The following is a 23,773-nucleotide window of genomic DNA, read 5'->3' on the forward strand; positions in this document are numbered from 1 at the left end:
CCCATCACTAATCTGAAATCCTACTTTGTCCTTCACTTTTGATTTATTAATTTTCTTGGCAACCAAGCCCACTCCCCACTATTAAAGTTTAAGCTCCATCCACAGCCCTAGTTGTGCCATTTGCCAGGTCTTTGCATGATTCAGGTTGAGCCTAGCTGATCAGAACAGCTCCCTCCTTCCCCAGTACTGATGCCTAAGTACCATGAATTCTAACCTGTTTCTCCCACACTTACCTTTGAGCCATGTGTTTAATCTTGCTGACCCTGTGCCAGTTTACCTGTTGCTCAGGTAGTAATCCAGCCATTATTAACTTTTTGGTTCAGCCTTCTCATTTAGCCCCTAGCTGTTCATTTTCCCTCAGAACCTCTTTCATTTATCTACCTATTTTATTGGCACTTATGTAGACCAACTGGTTCTTTCCCCTCCCATTCCAAATTCCTCTGCAGACTAGATAAGATATCCTGAACCCTGGCATCAGGCTGGTAACACTGCCTTTGCGTCTCTCGATCCCGACCACAGAGAATCGTGTCTATTCCCCTGTCAATACTATCCCTGATTACAACCACATTTCTCCCCTCTAATGAATGGCTCCCTGTAGCATGGTGCTAAGGTCAGTTGGCTTATCCTCCCTACAGCCCCTACTCATCCATACAGGGAGCAAGAATCTCAAACCTGTTAGACAGTCTCAGGGGCTGAGGCTCCATCAGCACTACCTCCTGGATCCCTCTACCTGCCTCACTCATAGTCACATCCTCCTGTCCCTGACCACTGACTGAATTTGAGTTAGTTAATCTAAGAGGTGTGACTGCCTCCTGAAACACAGCATCCAGATAACTCTCCCCCTCCTTGATGTGTCGCTGGATTGGAAGATCAGACTCCACCTTATTATTCTGAGGCAGAGTTCCTCAAGCAATCATCACTTGCTACAGATGTGGTCATTATGAACCACAATGGGGCCCTACACCATGCAATTACAACAAATCACCTCGCCTTAGTATTTTAATTACCAAGTTCTTAACTTGTATTTTTTTTGGAAATTGCCTACTGGTATTTTAGTTTTTAATCTGCAAACAATAATTCTAGACAAAATTAACCATCATTTGGACAAATGTGGATTTGTAAAGAGCAACTGGTTTGCTTAAGTTTTTGGTGACTTAACATAGTGGGTTAATATGGTATACAGGGATTGTGCAAAAACGGAGTCCAATATAACAAGCCTGTCAGACAAGTGAAAGCCAAAGGAATTAGGGGAGAGTGGTAGCATGGATAATAAGTCAACTGAATGGCAGGAAACCAAGTCATGGTAAATAGTTGCTTTTCAGACTGCAGGAACATTAGGTCAGCCTCTCCATGTGTCAGTATTAAAACCACTGCTTTTATTAATCTATATAAGACTTAGTTACAGTAGGATGTACAGGCTATAATTTTAAAATGGGCAGCTGAAATATAACTTGGAAGCATTATAAACTGAGGGGACATGGTCGGGTGGAATGGGCAGAAATATAGCAAGTGAGATTCAATGCAGAGAAGTGTGAGGTGGTACATTTTAGAAGAAAGAACAAAGAGAGGCAATTTAAAATAAAGAGTAAAATTCTAAAGAAGATGCAGGAAAGCAGGGAGCTGGTTTTACATGGAAACAAAACACTGAACATGATAGGGCAAATTAAGAAATCAGCACTAAGGCATATGAGATCCTGTACTTTATAAATTAAAGGCATAGAGATTAAAAGCAAAAATGATTATGGCAAATAAAAACAGAAATAATAGTCAGTCGTGATGAGAAATATTTCAAGTACTATGTGATTCTTATTCTGAAGTAAGGGGAAGTTGAAAAATGATTTTAGGTTGTTGAAAGGGTGGGAGGACAAAAGGGATAGTCAGGGTCAGACTAAAGGATGAGAAAAGTTTGGAGAGGGAACTTTAATAGAGATCTTCAAAATCATAAGGGGACTGGACAGAGGAGACCGAGAGAAACCTTTCCCATTGCCAAAAAGATCGAGAAACAGAGGACATTGCAAAAGAATCTGAAACAGCACAAAGGAAACCTTTTTCTCCAGAGCAAATGGTTAGGAGCTGAAATGCACAACCCGACAGTGCAGTGGAGGCAGGGGAGAGAAGAGGAATTGGATAATCACCTGAAGTAAATATTTACAGAGCTACAAGGAAAGGTGAAAGGTGAGAGAGTCGAGTGCTCCTACAAGGTCTGGCACAGACATGACTGGATGTCATGTCTTGTGCAGTAACCAACCTATTGATGTGACATAGTGGAACCTGTGACTGTGACATAAATCATAATGAACACCATTCTGAGTCCCATACCATGGGGTGGAGCACTGTGAGTTCAGAGTTGCCATTAACATCAGCATTCTGTTCCTTCTTCACCACCTCCAGATTAGCCAAACTGCTGGATTCCTTCTTCTTCTTCAGCTTGTTAAGGATCGAAGATTCCCTCTCTGGAAATGGTGGCATCTCCTCCAACACAGTTGCCTAGCAAGAAATAAATCAGTCAGCTCTGAGGCCATTCAAATTCTGCAAATATGCCCAGTAAACAACAGGGAAAACCTAGGAAATGTGAAAATATCTCAGTTGACATACCTGACAGTGACGGTCGGCTGACATTGTACAGAGCTAGATAGACCACATGTTGCATTTCAGCCCATACTGCAGCAATACCTTGGAGATGTCAGTCCTTACCATTATTCAGGTCCACCTTCTGGAAGCGTTTGGTACTACGTGAGAACACAGCTCCCCTTCTTCCAACTCCAGTCCACATTCCTTCTGCTACCTCCCGACTTGGTTGAGATGTTAGGCAAAGCTCATCCTCCAGTTAATAATACCCTCTGCTGCTCCAACCCCAATTCAGTACCGACTCTGACTGGCTCCCTAATGCATTCTCAGAACTGCCTGTTAGCTAATGCAATCCCAGGTCCCACAGCTCCCTCTCTCTTCCCAGATCCCAGTAAAACAGCTTGCTCTAATCCTGGGCCACAGTACAGCCCACATTTAACCTCGACTCCTAACCATGGGATCAACAAAACCAAACACTTTATTGTCCTTTCGTTGCTACAGTAGTTAACAGCAGTCCTCCAGGCCAGGTATGACATGTGGGTGTACCTGCAACCCACAAACATCTGCAACAAGATCAGTAAGATAGTCATCAAGAGAATCAAATCAGTGCAGCATCCACGAGAAACCCAGCAAAGCAGAGGGGTGGGCTGGTTTGACAACTTTATAAACGTTATAGCCAAAAGAGATAGCAGCACTGTGGGTATATAATAATACTGCAGTAGTAATCTTGACATCTTAGCTAAGACTTCTAGGACCTTGCAGAATTAGATTTAAATGAATACAATTATAAAGCTAACATCAGAGCAATGGAGACCTTAAGTAAGATGCACTGGTTCTGAACTGGTTCACAAACATACTTTAGGGAAAGAAACCTAGCATCAACTCTGTATGTGCTTGCTGATCCACAGTAACTTGGCAAACCTGAAATGGCCCAGAAACCCAAGCTGTATTAGCTCACAACCAAAGCAGTAAGAGAATGAAACCAGTCAGACTAGTTCAGTACCTGCCGTTATACAAGTTGTTTGAATCCTAAAGGATAAACTGACAGATTGGGTTTGTAGCAAGTGCTAAGAACCAACTCAACCGAAAAGCCCATCTGATCTCAACCTCATCAACCCGGTGTTGTAAATACATCTGACCAAGGTGATATTGATAAGATGGACCAATACACAGTTCTTATGGAGACAAAACTCCAACTTCACAGTAAGGAAATCACCCATGGCATTATGTGATTCTCTACCATGTTAGTTTATATTCAAAATAATCTAGCAACTCAAACTTTGACCTCCATGAGGCACAGTAGGCAGTTAGCAGCAGCAGAATTGTATCTTACTTCCATCTGTAACCTCACTTGTCCCCCACTCAACCATTACCATCAAGCCAAACAGCATAAGCCACAAATGATAGACAGAGTTAAATGATCTCACAACGAACAGATCTAAGTTCTGTGGACATATAGTAGTGAATGTTGGTGGAAAATAAACAACTCACTGGAGGAGGAGACTCTATAAATATCCGTATCTTCAATGAACCTAGCACATCAGTGCAAAAGATAGGGCTGAAGCATTCACAACAATCTTCAGCTGGAAGTGGTATGTGAATAATCCATATGAATAATCCATCCAGCTGTTCCAGTACAACACCAACCCTGACACCTACCTGGCAAAGCGGAAAATTGTCTAGACATGTTGTACAAAAAATCAGGACAAAGCCAACCGGCCAATTAACACGCTATCAGCCCACTGTGAATCGTCATCAGAGTGATGGAAGATATTGTCAACAGCTCTAAGTAAGAACGCTCAGTGGAAACAATCTACCCATGATGCGCAGTTTCAGATTCACCAGGATCACAAGGCTCCCGACCTGATTACGGTCTTGGTGCTAACATGGATAAAACAGCTGATCTCTTGTGATGGCCTAAGAGTGACTGCTTTTGACATCAAAACACTGAGTGTGGCACCAGGTAGCCCAGGTAAAATTGAAACATAGAGAACACAGAACATCACAGTGTAGTACAGGTCATTTGGTCCTCGATGTTGCGCTGACCTGTGGAACCAATCTGAACCAATCTATCCTCCACTATTCCAATTTCATCCATATACCTATCCAATTACCATTTAAATGCCCTTAAAGTTGGTGGGTCTATTACTGTTGCAGGCAGGGCGTTCCAAGCACCTACTGCTCTCTGAGTACAGAAACTACCTCTGACATCTGTCCTATATTCATCATCCCTCAATGTAAAGCTATGTCTCCTCGTACTAGCCATCTGAGGAAAAAGGCTCTCAATGTCCACCCTATCTATCCCACTGACTATCTTATATGAGAAACCAATGGGAATCAAGCGAAAAATCTTGAGGCAGAGAGGAGAGAGTTTTTCAACTTTAATTTTTCAAGAGTAAACCATCCAATTTGGAAAAAATCTGCCAAATTCAGCCAACTCCTTGAGTGTTTAACCAAATTAGACCTCAAAGGAACCTGTATGCAATGTCTGACCCCAAACCTAGTTTCTAATTCTGGACCAAGCTTTCTACCACTGGTCAAGCTCCCTTTGCTAGAGAGAGCCTACCCATCACCTATCGACTAGGTTACTTTGTCCTTGGCAACTTTGCAATGCCAGCCTTCATAAGCTACAAACATTTCAGAGAAGTAGCTGGGCCGCACATTTCCCAGGTCCTCATCAACGTCTCAGCTCCTTACCCAGCATCACATCGCAATAACTGTGATTCACGACTTTATTCCCAACTCAGACCTTGTCAGGGTTTCACTTTGAGCAGTCACAACCTCTGCCTCGAAATCACTCTGCCTCAATAATTCCATCAACAACCCCATCCATAACCTCCTTAAAATCTCTCCAATGAAACTTCCTTCTTTGTGCCTGATTATTCTCTGTGAAACGCTTCAAGAGTCGAGAGTGGGGTGCAGGAAAAGCTCAGGTCAGGCAGCATCCGAGGAGCAGGAGAATCGACGTTTCGGGTATAAGCCTTTGATTAGCTGGGTTTCTTTTTGTCTCCTTCCTTTTTCTTAAATGAAGGTGTTGCATTGGCAATTTTTCCATTCTCTGGTGCTTTTCCAGAATCTATGGATTCCTTGAAGATTACCACCACTGCACCACGATCCCTGTAGAGTCATAGAGATGTACAGCATGGAAACAGACCCTTGATCCAACTCATCCATGACGACCAGATATCCCAACCCAATCTAGCCCCACCTGCCAGCACCTGGCTCATATCCCTCCAAATCCTTCCTATTCATATACCCAACCAGATGCCTTTTAAATGTTGCAATTGTACTAGCCTCCACCACTTCCTCTGGTAGCTCATTCCACACATGTGCCATTCTCTGTGTGAAAAAGTTGCCTCTTAGGTTTCTTTTATATCTTTCCCCTCTCACCCTAAACCTATGCCCTCTAGCTCTGGACTCTCCCACCCCAAGGAAAAAAACTTTGTCTATTTACCCTATATATGTCCCTCATGATTTTATAAACCTCTATAAGGTACTCTTCAGCAACACTCCTGAGGACCTTACCATTAAGTGTATAAGTCCTGCTCTAATTTGCTTTCCCACAATGCAGCACTTTACAATTATCTAAATTAAACTCCATCTGCCACTCCTCAGCCCATTGGCCCATCTGATCAAGATCCTGTTGTAATCTGAGGTAACCTTCTTCGCTGTCCACTACACCTCCAATTTTGGTGTCATCTACAAACTTACTAACTATACCTTATATGCTCACATCTAAATCATTTATATAAATGACGAAAAGTAGTGGACCCAGCACTGATCCTTGTGGCGCCCCACTGGTCACAGGCCTCCAGTCTGAAAAACAGCCCTCCACCACCACCCTCTGTCTCTATCTTTGAGCCAGTTCTGCATCCAAATGGCTAGTCCTCCCTGTATTCCATGAGGTCCAACCTTGCTAACCAGTCTTCCATGGGGAACCTTGTTGAACACCTTACTTAAGTCCATATAGATCACGTCTACCACTCTGCCCTCATCAATCCTCTTTGTTACTTCTTCAAAAAACTCAATCAAGTTTGTTAGACATGTTTTCCCACACACAAAGCCAAGTCGACTATCCCTAATCAGACCTAGACTTTCCAAATACATGTACATCCTGTCCTTCAGGGCTCCTTCCAACAACATGCCCACCACTGACATTAGGCCCACCAGTCTATAGTTACCTGGCTTGTCATTACCACCTTTCTTAAACAATGGCACCTCGTTAGCCAACCTCCAGTCTTCTAGCACCTTATCTGTGACTATCGAAGATACAAATGTCTCAGCAAAAGGCCCAGCAATCACTTCTCTAGCTTCCCACAGAGTTCTAGGGCATATCTGATCAGGTCATAGAGATTTATCCACCTTTATGCGTTTCAAGACATCCAGCACTTCCTTCTCTGTAATGTGGACATTTTTCAAGATGTCACCATCTATTTCCCTACATTCTATATCTCCACGTCCTTTTCCACAGTAAACATTGATGCAAAATACCCGTTTATTATCTCTCCCATCTCCTGCGGCTCCATATAAAGGCTGCATTGGTGATGTATGAGGGACCATATTCTCTCCCTTGTTACCCTTTAATCCTTAATGTATTTGTAAAAGCCCTTTGAATTCTCCTTAACTCTATTTGCCAAAGCTATCTAATGTCCTTTTTGCCCTCCTGATTTTCCTCTTAAGTATACTCCTACTGCCTTCATACTCTAAGGATTCACTTGATCTTCCTGTCTATACCTGACATATGCTTCCTTCTTTTTCTTAACCAAGACCTCTATTTATTTTCGTCATCCAGCATTCACACCTCCCAGCCTTTCCTTTCACCCTACCAGGAATATACTGTCTCTGGACTCTCATTATCTCATTTCTGAAGGCTTCCCATTTGGTCGCTGGCCTCAAAGTGCTCCCCCATTGACACCTCAGTAACCTGCTTTGCCTTATTTCCCAAGAATAGGTTAAGTTTTGCTTCTTCTCTCGTAGGTACACCCACATACTGAATCAAAAAAATTTCTTGTACACACTTAACAAGTTCCTCTCCAACCCTTAACACTATAGCAGCCCCAGTCTATGTCTGGAAAGTTAAAATCCCCTACCATAACTATCCTATTATTCTTACAGATAACTAAGATCTCCTTACAATTTTTTCTCAATTTCCCACTATTAGGGGGTCTATAATACAATCCCACTAAGGTGATCATCTCTTTTTTATTTCTCAGTTCCACCCAAATAACTTCCCTGCATATATTTCCCTCAGTACAGCTGTAATGCTACTGTAGCTATTTTCTTTAATTTCAGAGTGCATCTCTTTGGACTGGGGGACTTACTGGTGTTTAACCCCATTAATTTCTCTTTGTATTTTTTATCTAGTGATAGGTTAAAAAAAATCAAAATAACTAACTATGAAATGTTTGTGCTGTTATATGGTCTGTTTGAACGCTTATTGTTTCCAACTCTTCAGAATTTAAACAATATTCTCATCAAGTCTTTATGGGTACTTTTAAAATCATTTACCGACCTGCATTAGAATTGCTTGCCACAGTTCTGCATGTATTTTACGCAATCAATGTTGCAATTCTATGCTACTTCCTTAATTACACCAGTCTTGGTGATGTCAGCAAAATTAGAGATATGACAATCTATTTGAATCATTAATCAGAGGTGGAACAGTCGAGGTCCCAGCACAGTTACTATTTTTTCTGCTTTACTTTGGTCTTCTCTATATCTAGTCCAGAATATTAATTTGCAATATTCTTGTTACATGCTCTTTGCTTTAGTTTTAAGCTAACTTTTAGGTCAAATATGGTTGGCTCATTTATGAAGTAGATTGTTCCCTCTCAAGTAATATTAAATAAACTTTTTTGAACTTGTCTGATTGTAATTATTAGGAGAAAGTGAGGACTGCAGATGCTGGGGATTAGAGCTTAAAATGTGTTGCTGGAAAAGTGCAGCAGGTCAGGCACCATTAAAGAAGAAGGAGAATCGACGTTTCGGGCATAAGCTGCCTGACCTGCTGCGCTTTTTCAGCAATACATTTTTAAGCTCTGATTGTAATTGTTCTCCATTTCACCAATATGTTGCTGTCAGTTCTCTGACTCATTCAGTTAGTTATTCTGACAAAATCTACAATCAAACATTGTGTCAAGTTGCACATTTTCAAGCATAATACTGAATTCACATTTCAATCATGTCATAATCAACACCAGATAAATGTTCCCTGAACTAGATTAACTCAGTCTAATGTATTAGTTACCATCATATCTAAGCCTGCTCTGCTGTTGGAACTAGAACATATCACTCCAGGCAACTATCTGGAATGTATTAAAAAAATTCATTCGACAGATGAGAGGACAGCCAAGGCAAGACCAAGTGCAAGGGACAAAGGGAGCTGGTACAGGCTAGGAGAAACAGAGAGGACAGAGTCAGCAAAACTAGACTGAGGGAAGGCAAACATTGGTATAATATGTACAGACAAGAAGCTGGGGTATTCTGTAAACTCGAGTAGATGGTGACAACAATTTACACAAAAAAAAATGCATTTAATGGAACATCTGAGCTCATAATTGTTACAATGACAGCATAAGAATAAAAGCAGAGGCAAGAAAAAGACAAAGTGGTGCCGACGCGGAGACACTGAAAAGCATACATCTCAGAGGTTCCTTTACCTACCAGGATATCAGTGCTTGCTATACAACTGAGCCTGAGATATTCCACTGCCCTTTGCTGCAGCTCTACATCTGAATTCCTCAACTGACTGTCACTGTTGAGCACACTTTGAATGGTAGACTTAATCTCAGGAAACAGGTTCACAAACTTGATATAAGTGGAAAGTAGGAGAGCTCTCGTGGGCACACTGCACAGATGAAACTTGGAATGTAGCAAACTGAATTGTATTAAAGGGCTGAAAATCAAAAGAGAATAACTTTCACAACCTCAAAATGATCCAAAGTGCTTCAAAGTCAATGAAATGCTTTTGAAATAATGCCATTTTTATCAAATAGCAAACAACTAGAATGCAGTAAACTTCATCAAACACCAATCAATTGAAGGACCGGGCAGTTTTAGTCATAAGAAAAGACATGAAGAAGAGACTTGAAATGTTCACTCTGTTTCTCTCTTCTTCAATGCTATTCAAACATGCTGAGTTTCCTCAGCTCTGACATAGAGTGTAGAACATAGAACAGTACAGGTTCTTCAGCCATCAATGTTGTGCTGAGCTTTTATCCTACTCTAAAATCAAACTAACTAACATACCTTTCATTTTATTATCATCCATGTGCCTATCCAAGAGTCACTTAAACATCCATACCACTACCACTACTAGCACTGCAATCCAAACACCCATCACACTCTGTGTAAAGAACCTACCTGTGACTTCTCCCCTAAACCTTCCTCCAATCTCCTTAAAATTAAGCCTCCTTGTAATAGCCATTTTCGCCATGGGAAAACGTATCTGGCTATCCACTCTATGCCTCTCATCATCCTGTACATCTCTATCAAGTCACCTCCCATCCTTATTTACTCCAATGAGAAAAGCCCTAGCCCCCTCAACTCATCTTCAGAAGACCAGTCCAGGCAGCACCCTGGTAAAACTCCTCTGCACCCTCTCTAAAGCTCCCATATCCTTCCTATAATGAGGCGACCACAACTGAACACAATATTCCAAGTATGGTCAAACCAGAGCTTTATAGAGCTGCAGCATAGCTTTGCGGCTCTTAAACCCAATCCCTCTGCTAATGAAAGCTAAAACACCATATATCTTCTTAACAATCAACTTGGTGGTAACTTTGAGGGATCTATGAACGTGGACCCCAAGTTCCCTCTGTTCCTTCACACTGAAAGAATCCTGCCTTTAACCCTATGTTCTGTATTAAAATTTGACTTTTCAAAATAAATCACTTCACACTTTTCCAGGCTGAACTCCATCTGCCATTTCTCAGCCCATCTCTGCATCCTGTCAATGTCCCGTTGCAACCTCCAACAGCCCTCCACACTATCCACAACTCCACCAACCTTCATATCATCGGCAAACTTACTAACACACCCTTCCACTTCCTCATCCAAGTCATTTATAAAAATCACAAAGAGCAGAGGTCCTAGAACATAACCCTGCAGAACACCACTACTCACCGAGCTCCAAGCTGAATACTTTCCGTCAACTACCATTCTTTGTCTTGTGTAGCCCAGCCAATTCTGTTTCCAGACAGCCAAGTTACCCTGTATCCCATGTCTCCTTACTTTCTGAATGAGTCTACCATGGGGAAACTTATCAAACACCTTGCTAAAGTTCCATATACACCACATCCACTGTTCTATTTCATCAATATGTTTTGTCATATCCTTAAAGAGTTCAGTAAGACTGGTGAGGCATGACCTGCCCCTCACAAAGCCATGCTGACTATCTCTAATTAAACTATGCTTGTCCAAATAATCATAAATCCTGTCTGTCAGAATCCTCTCCAATAATTTGTCCAGAACGAATGTAAGGCTACCTGGTCTGTTATTTCCAGGGTTATTCCTATTCCCTTTCTTGAACCGTCCCATCATCTGGAACTCTTCCAGTTGACAATGAGGATGCAAAGATCATCGCTAAAGGCACAGCAATCACTACCCTCCCTTCCTATAATAACCTTGGGTATATCCTATCTGACCCAGGGGACCTATCTATCCTCATGTTTTTCAAAATTTCCAACACATCCTCCTTATTTGCATCAATCTGTTCGAGCATTTAAGCCTGTTTAATGCTGTCCTCACAAGCGACAAGGTTCCTCACATGAGTGAATACTGAAGTAAGATATTCATTAAGGACCTCCCCTACTTCCTCTGACTTCAGGCACAAGTTCCCTCCACAATCCCTGATTGGCCCTACCCTCACTCTGGGCATCCTCTTGTTCCTCACATTAGTGTAGAATGCCTTCAGGTTTTCCTTAATCCTACCCCCCCAAGGCTTTTATCATGCCCCCTTCTAACTCTCCTAAGCCCATTCTTCAGTTCCTTCCTGGCTATCTTGTAACCCTCTAGAGCCCTGTCCGATCCTTGCTTCCTCAACCGTAAGTAAGCCTCCTTCTTCCTCTTGACATCTCTTGTCATCTAAGATTCCATCATCCAATCATTCCTTCCTTGCCTCAGTGGGACAAACCTATCCAGCACTCACAGCAAGTTCTCCCTAAATAACCACCACATTTCTGTCATGCTCTTCCCTGAGAATATCTGTTCCCAATTATGCTCCACAGTTCCTACCCAATAGGATTGTAATCTCCCTTCCCCCAATTAAATACCTTCCCATACCATCCGCTCCTAACCCTCTCCATGACTATAGTAAAGGTCAAGGAGTTGCGATCACTATCACTGAAATGCTTTCCCACGGAGAGATCTGTCACCTTGCCCTGGTTCGTGTCCAATATGGCTGCCCCCATAGTTGGCCTATCTACTTATTGAGTCAGGAATCCTTCCTGGACACACCTGACAAAATCTGCTCCATCCGAATTATTTGCACTAAGGAGGTTCCAATCAATATTAGGGAAGTTGAAGTCACCCATGACAATCACCCTGTTACTTCTGTACCTTTCCAAAATGTACCTCCCGCTCTGCTCCTCCATGCCTCTGTTCCTACTGGGAGCATCTATAGAAAACTCCCAATAAAGTGACTGCTCCTTTCCTGTTTCTGACTTCCACCCACACTGACTCTGTTGACAAACCCTCCTCAATGACCTCTCTTTCTGCAGCTGTGATACTATCACTATTTAGCAATGCCTCTCCCACACCTCTTTTACCTCCACCTCTACTCCTTTTGAAACATCTAAAAGTTGAAACATTCAAAAACCATTCCTGCCCCTGAGATTGGCTAGCTGAAAGAAGGTGGTGGTTGATGGGAAATGTTTATCCTGGAGTTCAGTTACTACTGGTGCAAGGCAAGGATGTGTTTTGGGGCTACTGCTGTTTGTCATTTTTATAAATGATCTAGATGAGGGCGTAGAAGGATGGGTTAGTAAATTTGTGGATGACACTAAGGTTGGTGGAGTTGTGGATGGTGCTGAAGGATGTTGCAGGTTGCAGAGAGTCATAGATAAACTGCAGAGCTGGGCTGAGAGGTAGCAAATCTGAGAGGTAGCAGTTTAATGTGGAAAACTGCAGTGATTCACTTTGGAAGGAGCAACAGGAACAGAGAGTACTGGCTAATGCTAACATTCCTGGTAGATGAGCAGAGAGATTCGGTGTCCACATACATAGATCCCTGAAAGTTGCCACCCAGCTTGATAAGGTTGTTAATAAGGCACACGATACATTAGCTTTTATTGATACAAGAAAATTTACAGCCCAGGAAAAGGCCCTTCGGCCCTCCAAGCCTGAGCCAATCCAAATGTACTGTCTAAACCTGTCGGTCAATTCCTAAACATTTGTATTCCTCTGCTCCCCACTTACTCATGCATCTGTCCAGACGCACCTTTAATGAATTTACCATGCCTGCCTCTACCACCACTGCTGGCAATGTGTTCCAAACGCTGAGACAGATTGAGTTTTGGAGCCACAAGGTCATGCTGCAGCTGTACAAAACTGGTGCAGCCGCACTTGGAGTACTGTGTACAGTTCTGGTCACCGCATTATAGGAACAATGTGGAAGCTTTGGAAAGGGTTCAGAAGAGATTTACTAGAATGTTGCCTGGTTTTGGAGGGAAGGTCTTATGAGGAAAGGCTGAGGGACTTGAGGCTGTTTTCATTAGAGAGAAGGTTGTGAAGTGACTTAATTGAGACATATAGGATAATCAGAGGGTTAGATAGATGGACAGTGAGAGCCTTTTTCCTCGGATGGTAAGGGCTAGCACAAGGGGACATAGCTTTAAATTGAGGGGTGATGGATATAGAACAGATGTCAAAGATAATCTCTTTACTCAGAGAGTAGCAGCAGCATGGAACGCACTGCTTGCAACAGTAGTAGACTCGCCAACTTAAAGGCACTTAAATGGTCACTGGATAAACACAAGGATGGAAATGGAATAGTGTAGGATAGATAGGCTTCAGATTTGTTCCACAGGTCAGTGCATGTTACGACATGAGGTAAATCCTCCTGCTTAATTTAACTCAACAACACAGAAAAGATTTATCCCGTGCAGTAATCTGTAAAAATTAGATAGGCCAAGAACTAGTTAAAGTAAAAGTAACAACCTTGTTTCTTAAAGTATAACAGAGAATAATGAACTAACAACTATGTCTAACTCCTTCCTCTAACCTTTCTACAACACTAGTCCAATAAAACTACCGATTAAGATTTATAAAACAAACCTTCTTATCTCAAATCCAGGCAGCTTTCAGTTCTTCTCTGTATTTCTGTCTTCTACGTGCCTTTAAGAAAGCGATTTTTTTCGGGCAGTCTCTACTTTTTGGTAGTTCTCCTCCCAACTGTTCAAATTTCTCCGGTCTTATACACCCCCCCCCCCCCCCCCCCCCCCCCCACAAAGCTTGGAATTTGGTGTTTCAGGGTATAATTTAAACTGATTGGCCAAATTTGAATTTGTTTTTGTCTCATAGCAACTCAGCCAGCACTATCTGTTCTGAACCAAATGGTACATTGTAAATTCTCCAGCAATCAGTGTGCTTGCCAAGTCCTTCGCTCTCTTAAAGGTACAGCACACTTCTACATCTTCATAACAGTACAACATCGAGGGCCAAAGGACCTGTACTGCGCAGTAATGTTCCATGTTCTATATATATCCAAATCTCCATAATGGCCACAACATTTTAGCTCTAAGTACTGATCCATGCTCTATGTTCATCAGCTTTATTCCTGACACTTGTTGTGTTAAAATAAACACACTTCAACTCATCACATTGACTACAACTTTACCCTATCAACTGTTTATCCTTCCTCACAGATTCTCTGCATGTTGTATCTGCCTGTTCACCAGCTTCCCCATGCAGCATGACTCACAGCTCCCAAACTTAATTCCTCTACCAATTAAAGCTAACACACTGTATGCCTTCTTAACAACCCTATCAACCTTGGTGGCAACTTTCAGGAATCTATGTACATGGACACTGAGATCTCTCTGCTCAGCTACAAGACCACGAATCTTAACTCCGGTTCCCATCTCCCTACCAATCTAGTTTAAATCCTTCTGAAGAGCTCTAGCAAACTTCCCTCAAAGGATATTGGGATCCATCGAGTTCAGGTGCAACCCGTCCTCCTTATACAGGTCCCACATTCCCCAGAGGGTCTCCACATATCTGAAACCTGCCCTGCTATACCAGCTCTGCAGCCACGTGTTCAGCTGCACTCACTCTCTGTTCCGAACTTCACTAGCTTGTGGCAATGGTAGCAATCCTGAGATTACTACTCTACTCATCCTGCCTTTTAGCTTCCAACCTAACTCACTCTGTTCATTTTTCAGGTCCTCATCGACTTTCCTAGCTATGTCATTGGTAGAATGCATACCACGACTTCTGGCAACTCAGCCTCCCCCTTAAGAATCCTGTAGACTTAAACCAAGACATCCTTGACTCTGGCACCTGGTAAAACTGAGGACTGCAAATGCCGTAGATCAGAGTTGAAGAGTGTGGTGCTGGAAAAGCATAGCCAGTCAGACAGCATCCGAGGAGCAAGAGAATCGACATTTTGAGCATGAGCCATTCATCAGGAATGAGGCTTCTGGCCCAACGGGCCTGAGGGATAAATGGAAGGAGCTGGGGGTAGGGTAGCTGAGAATACAATAGATAGATAAAGGTGGTGGGGGATGGGGGTGGGGGAAGGTGATAGATCAGAGAGGAGGTTGGAGCAAATAGGTAGGAAGGAAGATGGACAGGGTAAGACAGTTCAAGAGGGTGGTGCTGAGTTGGAAGGTTGGATCGGGGATAAGGGTGGGGGGGGGGAAATGAGGAAACTGGTGAAATCCACAGTGATCCTATGTGGTTGGAGGGTACCAAGGCAGAAGATGAGGCGTTCTTTCTCCAGGTGTTGGGTCGTTAGGGTTTGACGGTGGAGGAAGCCCAGGACTTGCACGTCCTTGGCGGAGTGGCAGGGGGTGTTGAACTGTTCGGCCACGGGGCGGTGAAGTTGTTTAGTGTGTCTGTCCAAGAGATGTTCTCTGAAATGTTCTGCAAGTTTGCGTCCTGTCTCCCCAACATACATAAGACATTGAGAGCAACGGATACAATAGATGACATGTGTGGAAGTGCAGGTATATCTCCGTCAGATGTGGAAGGATCCTTTGCTGCCTTGGACGGAGGTGAGGGGGCGGGTGTAGGTGTAGGTTTTGTACGTCTTGCAGTGGCAAGGGGAAGGTGCCGAGGTGGAGGGTGGGTTAATGGGTTGGTGACCTAACAAGGGAGTCGTGGAGGGAAAGTTCTTTCCAGAAGGCAGAAAGCCGTGAGGAAGGAAATATATCCCTGGTGGTGGGGTCTGTTTGTAGGTGGTGGAATTGACAGAAGATGGCAGTATCTGGAGGTTGGTGGGGTGGAAGGTGAACACATAGGTGGGGTTTTGTCCTTGTTGCAGTTGGAGGGGTGGGGTTCAAGGGCAGAGGTGTGGGAAATGGAGGAGATGTGCTGGAGGGCATCATTGACCACGTGGGAGTGGAAATTGTGGCATTTGAATAAGGAGGCCATCTGGGATGTTCTATGGTGGAACTGGTCCTCCTCAGAGCAGATGTGGTTGAGGCGTAAGAATTGGGAATAAGTGATAGCAATTTTACAGGAGGCAAGGTGGGAGGAAGTGTGGTCCAGTTAATTGTGGGAGTCGGTGGGTTTGTAGTAGATGTCCATGTTGAGTTGGTCACAGAAATGGAGATGGAGTGGTCCAGGAAAGGGAGGGAGGTGTCCAAGATGGTCCAGGTGAACTTAAGGTCGGAGTGGGAGGTGTTAGTAGTTGATGATTTGTTCAACCTCCTCGTGGGAGCATGAGTTGGCACCGATAGTCATCAATGTAGCAGTAGAAAAGGTGGGGAGGTGCCAGTGTAACTGCGGAAGATGGACTGTTCCAAATACCTGACGAGGAAGCAGGAATAACTGAGGTCCATATGGGTGCCCAGGGTCTGGAGGAAATGGGAAGATTGGAAGGAGAAATTGTTGAGTGTGAGGTCCAGTTCAGCCAATCGAATGAGAGTGTCAGTGGAAGGGTACTTGTTTCGGGGAGGTCTGGGGGGATAGTAAAAACAGGGCAGGGCTGGGACTAGGACCTGATGCGGGGCCGGAGTTGGCGATGTGGGCAGAGATTGTCTGTGGAGTGAGTGTGGTTAGGGGGATATTGGATGACGTCACCAACAGAAGTGATTCTCACCCTGGGAGTCAGGGGGGCGAAAGTGGTGCTTTCAGTGTCATCAGCAGGGGCGGAAGTGACATGGTGTAGGTGATGTCGTCAGTGGTGTTCAGGTGAGTGACGTCAGTATGGGCGGAAATAGCTGCGATTGCAGCATCTACAAGGGCACCCCACAGACCGCAGCTACTGCCGACCATGCTGCCTCTGCGACTGCCGCCAAGACAACCGCCTCCGCAATCACCAGCAAGACAAACACCTCTGCGACCACTACAGGATGCACTGCCACCACGACTGTCGCAAGATCCACCGATGTTGAAACCAACCCAAAGTCTATCTGGCACATCATCTTCGCCCCTGTACTTTCTGCCACCACCTAAGTCACTCACTAGAACACCGCCGACAACATCGCTTACATCACAAGTTCCATGACTTCCACCCTATAGTTGTTGTTAGCGCAGCTACTTCCCCTCCCACTGAAGTCACTAACCTGAACATCATCGATGACACCACCCACGTCACGCATTACATCACTTCCACCCTCCAGATGCCATCGAAGGCACCACATTGTCCCCCTGAAGGTAAGCATCACTTCTGTTGGTGATATCACTCAACATCCCGTAAGCACACTCTCCGCTCCCACTCCCAACTCCAGTCCCACACCAGGCCCTAGCTCCCAGTCCTGCCACGTTTTTACTATCTCCCCAGACCTCCCCCTCGCTGAGGATGAATGATATGGCCTCAGTAAAGGCCTCACCTTCATCCCCCTACACTCCCGGATCAATGACGTCAAACACGTCTTCTGCTGTCTCTGCCTCCATGCTTACTTTTTCCATCAGGACTCATGCCAACCCTTAGAGGACCCCTTCTTCTGCATCCAACACAACCCATCCACCTGCACACCTTGGGCTGGTCTGTTACTCCTCCTCCTTCCCCACCCCCACCAGATCTCTTCATTTCCAACTGCCACCGGGATGCTGACCACCTCAACCTGTCCACCCCACTCACCCACTCCAACCTCTCTCCCTCACAATGTGCTGCCCTCCATTCCCTCCGCTCCAATTCCAACCTCACCATCAAACCTGCAGACACCTCCTCCTACTGTCCCCTTGACAAAGACCTCACCTCCCATCACCAAACCATCATCGCCTCAAGACCATCCAAAACCTCATCACGTCAAGGAATCCCCCACCCACAGCCTCCAACCTCACAAACCGGGAACCCCACACCGCTCGGTTTTACCTTGTATCCAAGATTCACAAACCTGAGTGCCCCGATTGACCCAGCGTCTCTGCATCCTCCAGCCCCACTGAACGTTTCTCTGCATACCTTCACACAGTCCTATCCCCCTTGATCCAGGAACTCTCCACCTAAGTTCAAGACACCATCCACACCCTCCACCTCCTCCATGACCTTCGTTACCCCAGCCCCAAACAACTCATCCTCACCATGTACATCCAGTCCCTGTACACATCCATCCGCCATGGCAAAGGCCTCCAAGACCTCTGTTTCTTCCTCTCATACTGACTCAACCAGTACCCTTCCCCTACACTCTCATCTGATTGGCTGAACTGGTCCTCACCCTCAACAATTTCTCATTCCAATCCTCCCACTTTCTCCAGACCAAAGAGGTAGCCATGGCCACCTGCATGGACCTCAGCTTTGCCTGCCTCCTCGTCGGGTGCATGTAACAGTCCATTTTCAGCAGTTAGATCGGCACCTTCTCCACCTTTTCCTCCACTAATTCGATGACTGTATGGGCAGCAAGAGGAGTTGAGCAGTTCATCAACACCACTAACACCTTCGACCCTGACCTCAAGTTCACCTGGATCATGTCGGACACCTCCCTCTCCTTCCTGGACCTCTCCATCTCCATTTCGGGTGACCGACTCAACACAGACATCTACTACAAACCCACCAACTCCCACAATTACCTGGACTACACCTCCTCCCACCTTGCCTCCTGTAAAATTGCTATCACTTATACCCTCTAGCGCAACTTCTCCACTTCCCGCACCTCTGCACTTGAATTTCACCTCTCCAACCGCAACAAGGACAGAATCTGCACACCCCCCTCCCCCCAGTCCTCATATTCCACTCGACCAACCTCTGGATACATTGCATCATCCTCCGCCACCTACAAACAAACCCCACCACCAGGGATAGATTTCCCTCCTCACCCCTATCTGCCTTCCGGAGAGAGCATTCCCTCCGCGACTCCCTTGTTAGGTCCATGCCCCCCACCAACCCACCCTCCCCCCCCCCCGGCACCTTCCCCTGCCACCATAAGACGTGCAAAGCTTGCGTCCAGACCTCCCCCCTCACCTCCGTCCAAGGCCGCAAAGGATCATCCACATCAGACAGAGATTCACCTGCACTTCCACACATCATCTACTGTGTCCGTTGCTTCCGACGTGGTCTGCTATACATTGCGGAGACAGGATGCCAACTTGCAGAATGTTTCAGAGAACATCTCTGGGACAGATACAGGGGCGGCACGGTGGCACAGTGGTTAGCACTGCTGCCTCACAGCGCCAGAGACCTGGGTTCAATTCCCGCCTCAGGCGACCGACTGTGTGGAGTTTGCACGTTCTCCCCGTGTCTGCGTGGGTTTCCTCCGGGTGCTCCGGTTTCCTCCCACAGTCACAAAGATGTGCAGGTCAGGTGAATTGGCCATGCTAAATTGCCCGTAGTGTTAAGGTAAGGGGTAGATGTAGGGGTATGGGTGGGTTACGCTTCGGCGGGGCGGTGTGGACTTGTTGGGCCGAAGGGCCTGTTTCCACACTGTAAGTAATCTAATCTAATCTAAACAACCCCACCGGAATGTGGCCAAACACTAACTCCTACTCCCAGTCCGCCAAGGACATGCAAATCCTGGGCCTGCTCCACCACCAAATCCTAACCACCCAATGCCTATAGGAAGACTGCTTCACCTGCTGCCTTGGAACCCTCCAACCACATTGGATCAATGTTGATTTCACCAGTTTCCTCATTTCCTCTCCCCCCATCTTATCCCAGATCCAACCTTCCAACTTGGCACCACCCACTTGAACTGTCCTACCTGTCCATCTTCCTTCCCACCTATTCGCTCCGCCCTTCTTTCCAAATTATCATTTTCACTCTCACCTTCATCTACCTATTGTATTCCCAACTACCTTACCCCTAGCCCCACCCCCCCTCCCAGTTATCTCTCAGGCCCCTTGGACCACAAATATCATTGCTGATGAAGGGCTTATGCTCGAAACACCGATTCTCCTTCCCCTTGGATGCTGCTAATTGGCTATGCTTTTCCAGCTCCACACTCTTTGACTCTTGCACCCGGGAGGCAACATACCATTTGGGAGTCTTGTTTGCAATCACAGAATCTTCCATCTGTTCCTCTAACCATTGAATCCCCTATGACTATAGCTCTCCTATTCTCCAACCTTCACGTCTGAGTCACAAAGCCTGGTTCAGTGCCAGAGACCTGGCTGTTGTGGCTTTCCCTAGTAGGTCGTCTTCCTTAATAGCATCCAAAACGGTATACTTATTATTGAGGGGAATGGCCACAGGGAACCCTGTCTGCCTATTCCCTTTCCCCCTCTAGCCGGTCGCCCAGCTACCTTTATCTTGTAACTTAGGTGTGGCTACCACCCTATAACTCCTTTCTAGACTGTTGATAAGGCAAAGTTGGGGTCAGTGAGATGGGTTGAAGTGTGTTTATTTTGTGCAGCTTTCTGTCAACATGACAATGTCATGCCATCTTAGATAACTTGCTCAATTCTCACAGCCTTGTACAGGCTGTTCTGTTATAACGCACATTTTATTAACACAAATTCGCTGTAAAGCGACTGACATTTCTAAAGCTCGGACTTTTAAAACGTGTATTGGCTGCCACTTTTCAGGCAGTGAGTTCCAGACTCCAACCAAACTCTGAGTTAAAATGCGTCTCCTCAACTCTCCTCCTAGCTTTGTACCTCTTACCTTAAATCTGTGCCCTGGTTACAATCCTGTTACGAGTGGAAGAAGTGTCTTCCTATCCATCCTCTCTATGCCCCTCATCCTCTTATATATGTCTATCAGGTTTCCTCCCAACTTTCACAGCTCCAAGGAAAATAAGCTGAGTCTCTTCAATCTTTCCTCATAGCTCAGATCCAATAGCTCAGCTCCCCGGTAGCATCCTAAATCTCGCAATAATTCTCTTAAGTGGGAGTGAATCCACAATGCCTCACAATTAAACTGCCATTAATTGAGTCAAGTTTGAAATAAAAGAAAGCCAGGTTATGGAACAGCTCATACATTGGTTTAACATAGCAGGTTCATACATCACACAACCTCTAGCATACTGCTGTAACAAAAGACTGGTCACATCTGTTCCCTCTTGATAAAAGATAGTGAGTTGCTGAGTCACATGCACCAGAAAGTTGGATGGAAAGCCAAGTTAACATTTCAGGTCCAGTGACCCTTCATCAGAGCTGTTCTGAGAAAGATCACTGAGCCTGGCAAGTTAATTCTACTTTTTCTCCACAACTGCTACCAGACCGGCTGAGTTTTTCCAGCAATTTCTGATTTCCAGCAGTTCTTTGGTGGAGTTGCATCAAAAGGTTGCCAAATTCAATCTCTAGTTTAGACCAGTTTAGCTAACCAATTTAGCTGGACCCATGAGAATGAATCCATATACCAATACAATGCCAGCTCACAGAATCAGGTTTACACACTGTACCCTCTACTGTGCCTCAACATTTCAACTCATCAAGCAGCAAGTGTGGCTATATCTTAATGACTGGATAAAGCCACAACCAGTGACTGCTGCAAAAGCTGAAAAATAGTGACTGGTGCAGCAGATCATTGTCGATGTGGAAGTATTTGGAGGGAGGAAGGGCTCACTTTCCCTCATTGTCTGAGTGGCTGTGGGAGTCACTGTATAATGCTCCACAGTAAAGCTGGACACATATATAGAGGTGAAGGCACAACTGACTTTCCAAAGGAGAGCAAGTGCAGCAAACCTAACTAACCTGGATCTTGGATCACCAGCAATCAAGTTTCCGAACTCTCCCAAGATATATCCACCCACTTTCACAAGGTTCTCATGGCAAGCTGGGGCTTGGAGACCCTGTGGAGAAATAATACGCATGAATCCATGGGATCAATATCCCACACTGAATTACATTGAAATTACAACACAGAAACTGGTCATTGGGCCCGACCAGTCTGTGTGGTGTTCATTCTACATGGGAGCAGTCAACCTAACCCCATGTGAATATTCTTATTCTTAACTTTCAGCTATGTATCTAAACTATAGTCAAATCAAACACCATCATTAATTCCTGATATTGGACCATCAAACAATATGAAATAGTCCACAGCTGAGGCATGACTTTAAAAAATGGATTAAAAGAAGGAAGTTCAGAGCATAATGTCGAGAGACAGTAATGGCTGAATGAAGACTTACCTTTTGCACTGATGTACTGGGCTCCCCCATCATTGAGGATGGGGATATTTGTGGAACCTCTTCATCCTGTTAATTGTTTAAGTCTTCATGACTGGTTGTGTCAGGACAGCAGAGCTTAGATCTGATTCACTAGTTCTGGAATTGCTTAGCCCTGTCTATTATCAACATCACAGAAGGGATGTGATAGCATTGAAGAGGGTGCAGAGGAGACTTTTCAGCATTTTGCCTGGGCTGGAGTGTTTCAGTTATGCCAAACTGGGTTATGCATGCCTTACAGCAGAGGAGATTAAGAGGGGACATGATTAAAATATATAAAGTTATGAAGGGAACAGATAGGCGAGTCAGAAAGAAATATTCCCTACTATGGGCTAAGTGCTAGAAAAAGGGATTAGAGCTTACTCTTGGGAAATAAGGCAGGGCAAGGCACTGAGGTGGAGCACTTTAGGGCCAGCGACCATAATTCTATTAGTTTTAAAACAGTGTTGGAAAATGATAGACCGGATCTAAAAATTAAAGGTCTAAATTGGAGCAAGGCCAATTTTGACGGTATTAAGCAAGAACTTCCACAAGTTGATTGAGTGCGGATGTTCGCAGGTAAAGGGACAACTGGAAAATGAGAAACCTTCAGAAATGAGATAACCAGAATGCAAAGACAGTATGTTCTGTTAGGGTGAAAGGCAAGGCTGGTAGATATAGGGAATGCTGGATAACTAAAGAAATTGAGATGTTGGTCAAGAAAAAGAAGGAAGCATATGTCAGGCATAGACCAAGTGAATCCTGAGAAGAGTATAAAGGCAGTAGATTAGATTAGATTACCTACAGTGTGGAAACAGGCCCTTCGGCCCAACAAGTCCACACCGACCCACCTAAGCGCAACCCACCCAGACCCATTCCCCTACATTTACCCCTTCACCTAACACTATGGGCAATTTAGCATGGCCAAATTCACCTAACCTGCACATTTTTGGACTGTGGGAGGAAACTGGAGCACCCAGAGGAAACCCATGCAGACACGAGGAGAATGTACAAACTCCCCATAGTCAGTCGCCTGAGGAGGGAATTGAACCCGGGTCTCTGGCGCTGTGAGACAGCAGTGCTAACCACTGTGCCACCGTGTGGGAATATACTTACGAGGGAAACCAGGAGGGAAAAAATGGGACATGAGATAGCTTTGCCAAATAGGGTTAAGGAGAAACCAAAGGGATTTTATAAATACATTAAAGACAAAAAAGTAACAATGGAGATAATAGGACCCTTCAACGATCAGCAAGATAGTCTATGCATGGAACTGCAGGAGATGGGGGAGATACTAAACAAGTATTTTGCATCAGGGCTTACTGTGGAGAATGACATGAAAGATAACGAAATGTGAGGAAATACATGGCGACATCTTGAAAAGTGTCCATATTGCAGAGGAGGAAGTGCTGGATGTCTTGAAACACATAAAAGAGGATAGAATTAGCGGTTTCAGTGCCATCATTAATCCACCGTAGGCTTGCATCCTGGTCATCGGGTAATCCTGCCATGACCTGACT

The 23,773-nt window shown here is 44.8% G+C and overlaps 1 protein-coding gene across 6 annotated transcripts in view; it reads right to left on the reverse strand.

Moving 5' to 3' along the window:
• The window catches only part of LOC140493448 (AP-2 complex subunit alpha-2-like), a 107,565-nt gene that overhangs the window by 22,560 nt on the left and 61,232 nt on the right, over window positions 1–23,773 (reverse strand). For all 6 annotated transcript variants that reach the window (XR_011963679.1, XR_011963680.1, XM_072591889.1 and 3 more), the window contains 3 exons: window positions 21,802–21,899; window positions 9,232–9,463; window positions 2,320–2,487 (listed from right to left, as the gene is read on the reverse strand). Coding sequence is in view for 4 of the 6 variants with exons in the window: in XM_072591889.1 (XP_072447990.1) it covers window positions 2,320–2,487; window positions 9,232–9,463; window positions 21,802–21,899 (498 nt within the window). In the remaining 2 variants the exon portion in view is untranslated. The remainder of the gene's footprint in view (window positions 1–2,319; window positions 2,488–9,231; window positions 9,464–21,801; window positions 21,900–23,773) is intronic.

This window comes from Chiloscyllium punctatum, chromosome 22 (assembly GCF_047496795.1).
Source record: "Chiloscyllium punctatum isolate Juve2018m chromosome 22, sChiPun1.3, whole genome shotgun sequence".
In the NCBI taxonomy this organism is placed as follows: domain Eukaryota; kingdom Metazoa; phylum Chordata; class Chondrichthyes; order Orectolobiformes; family Hemiscylliidae; genus Chiloscyllium; species Chiloscyllium punctatum.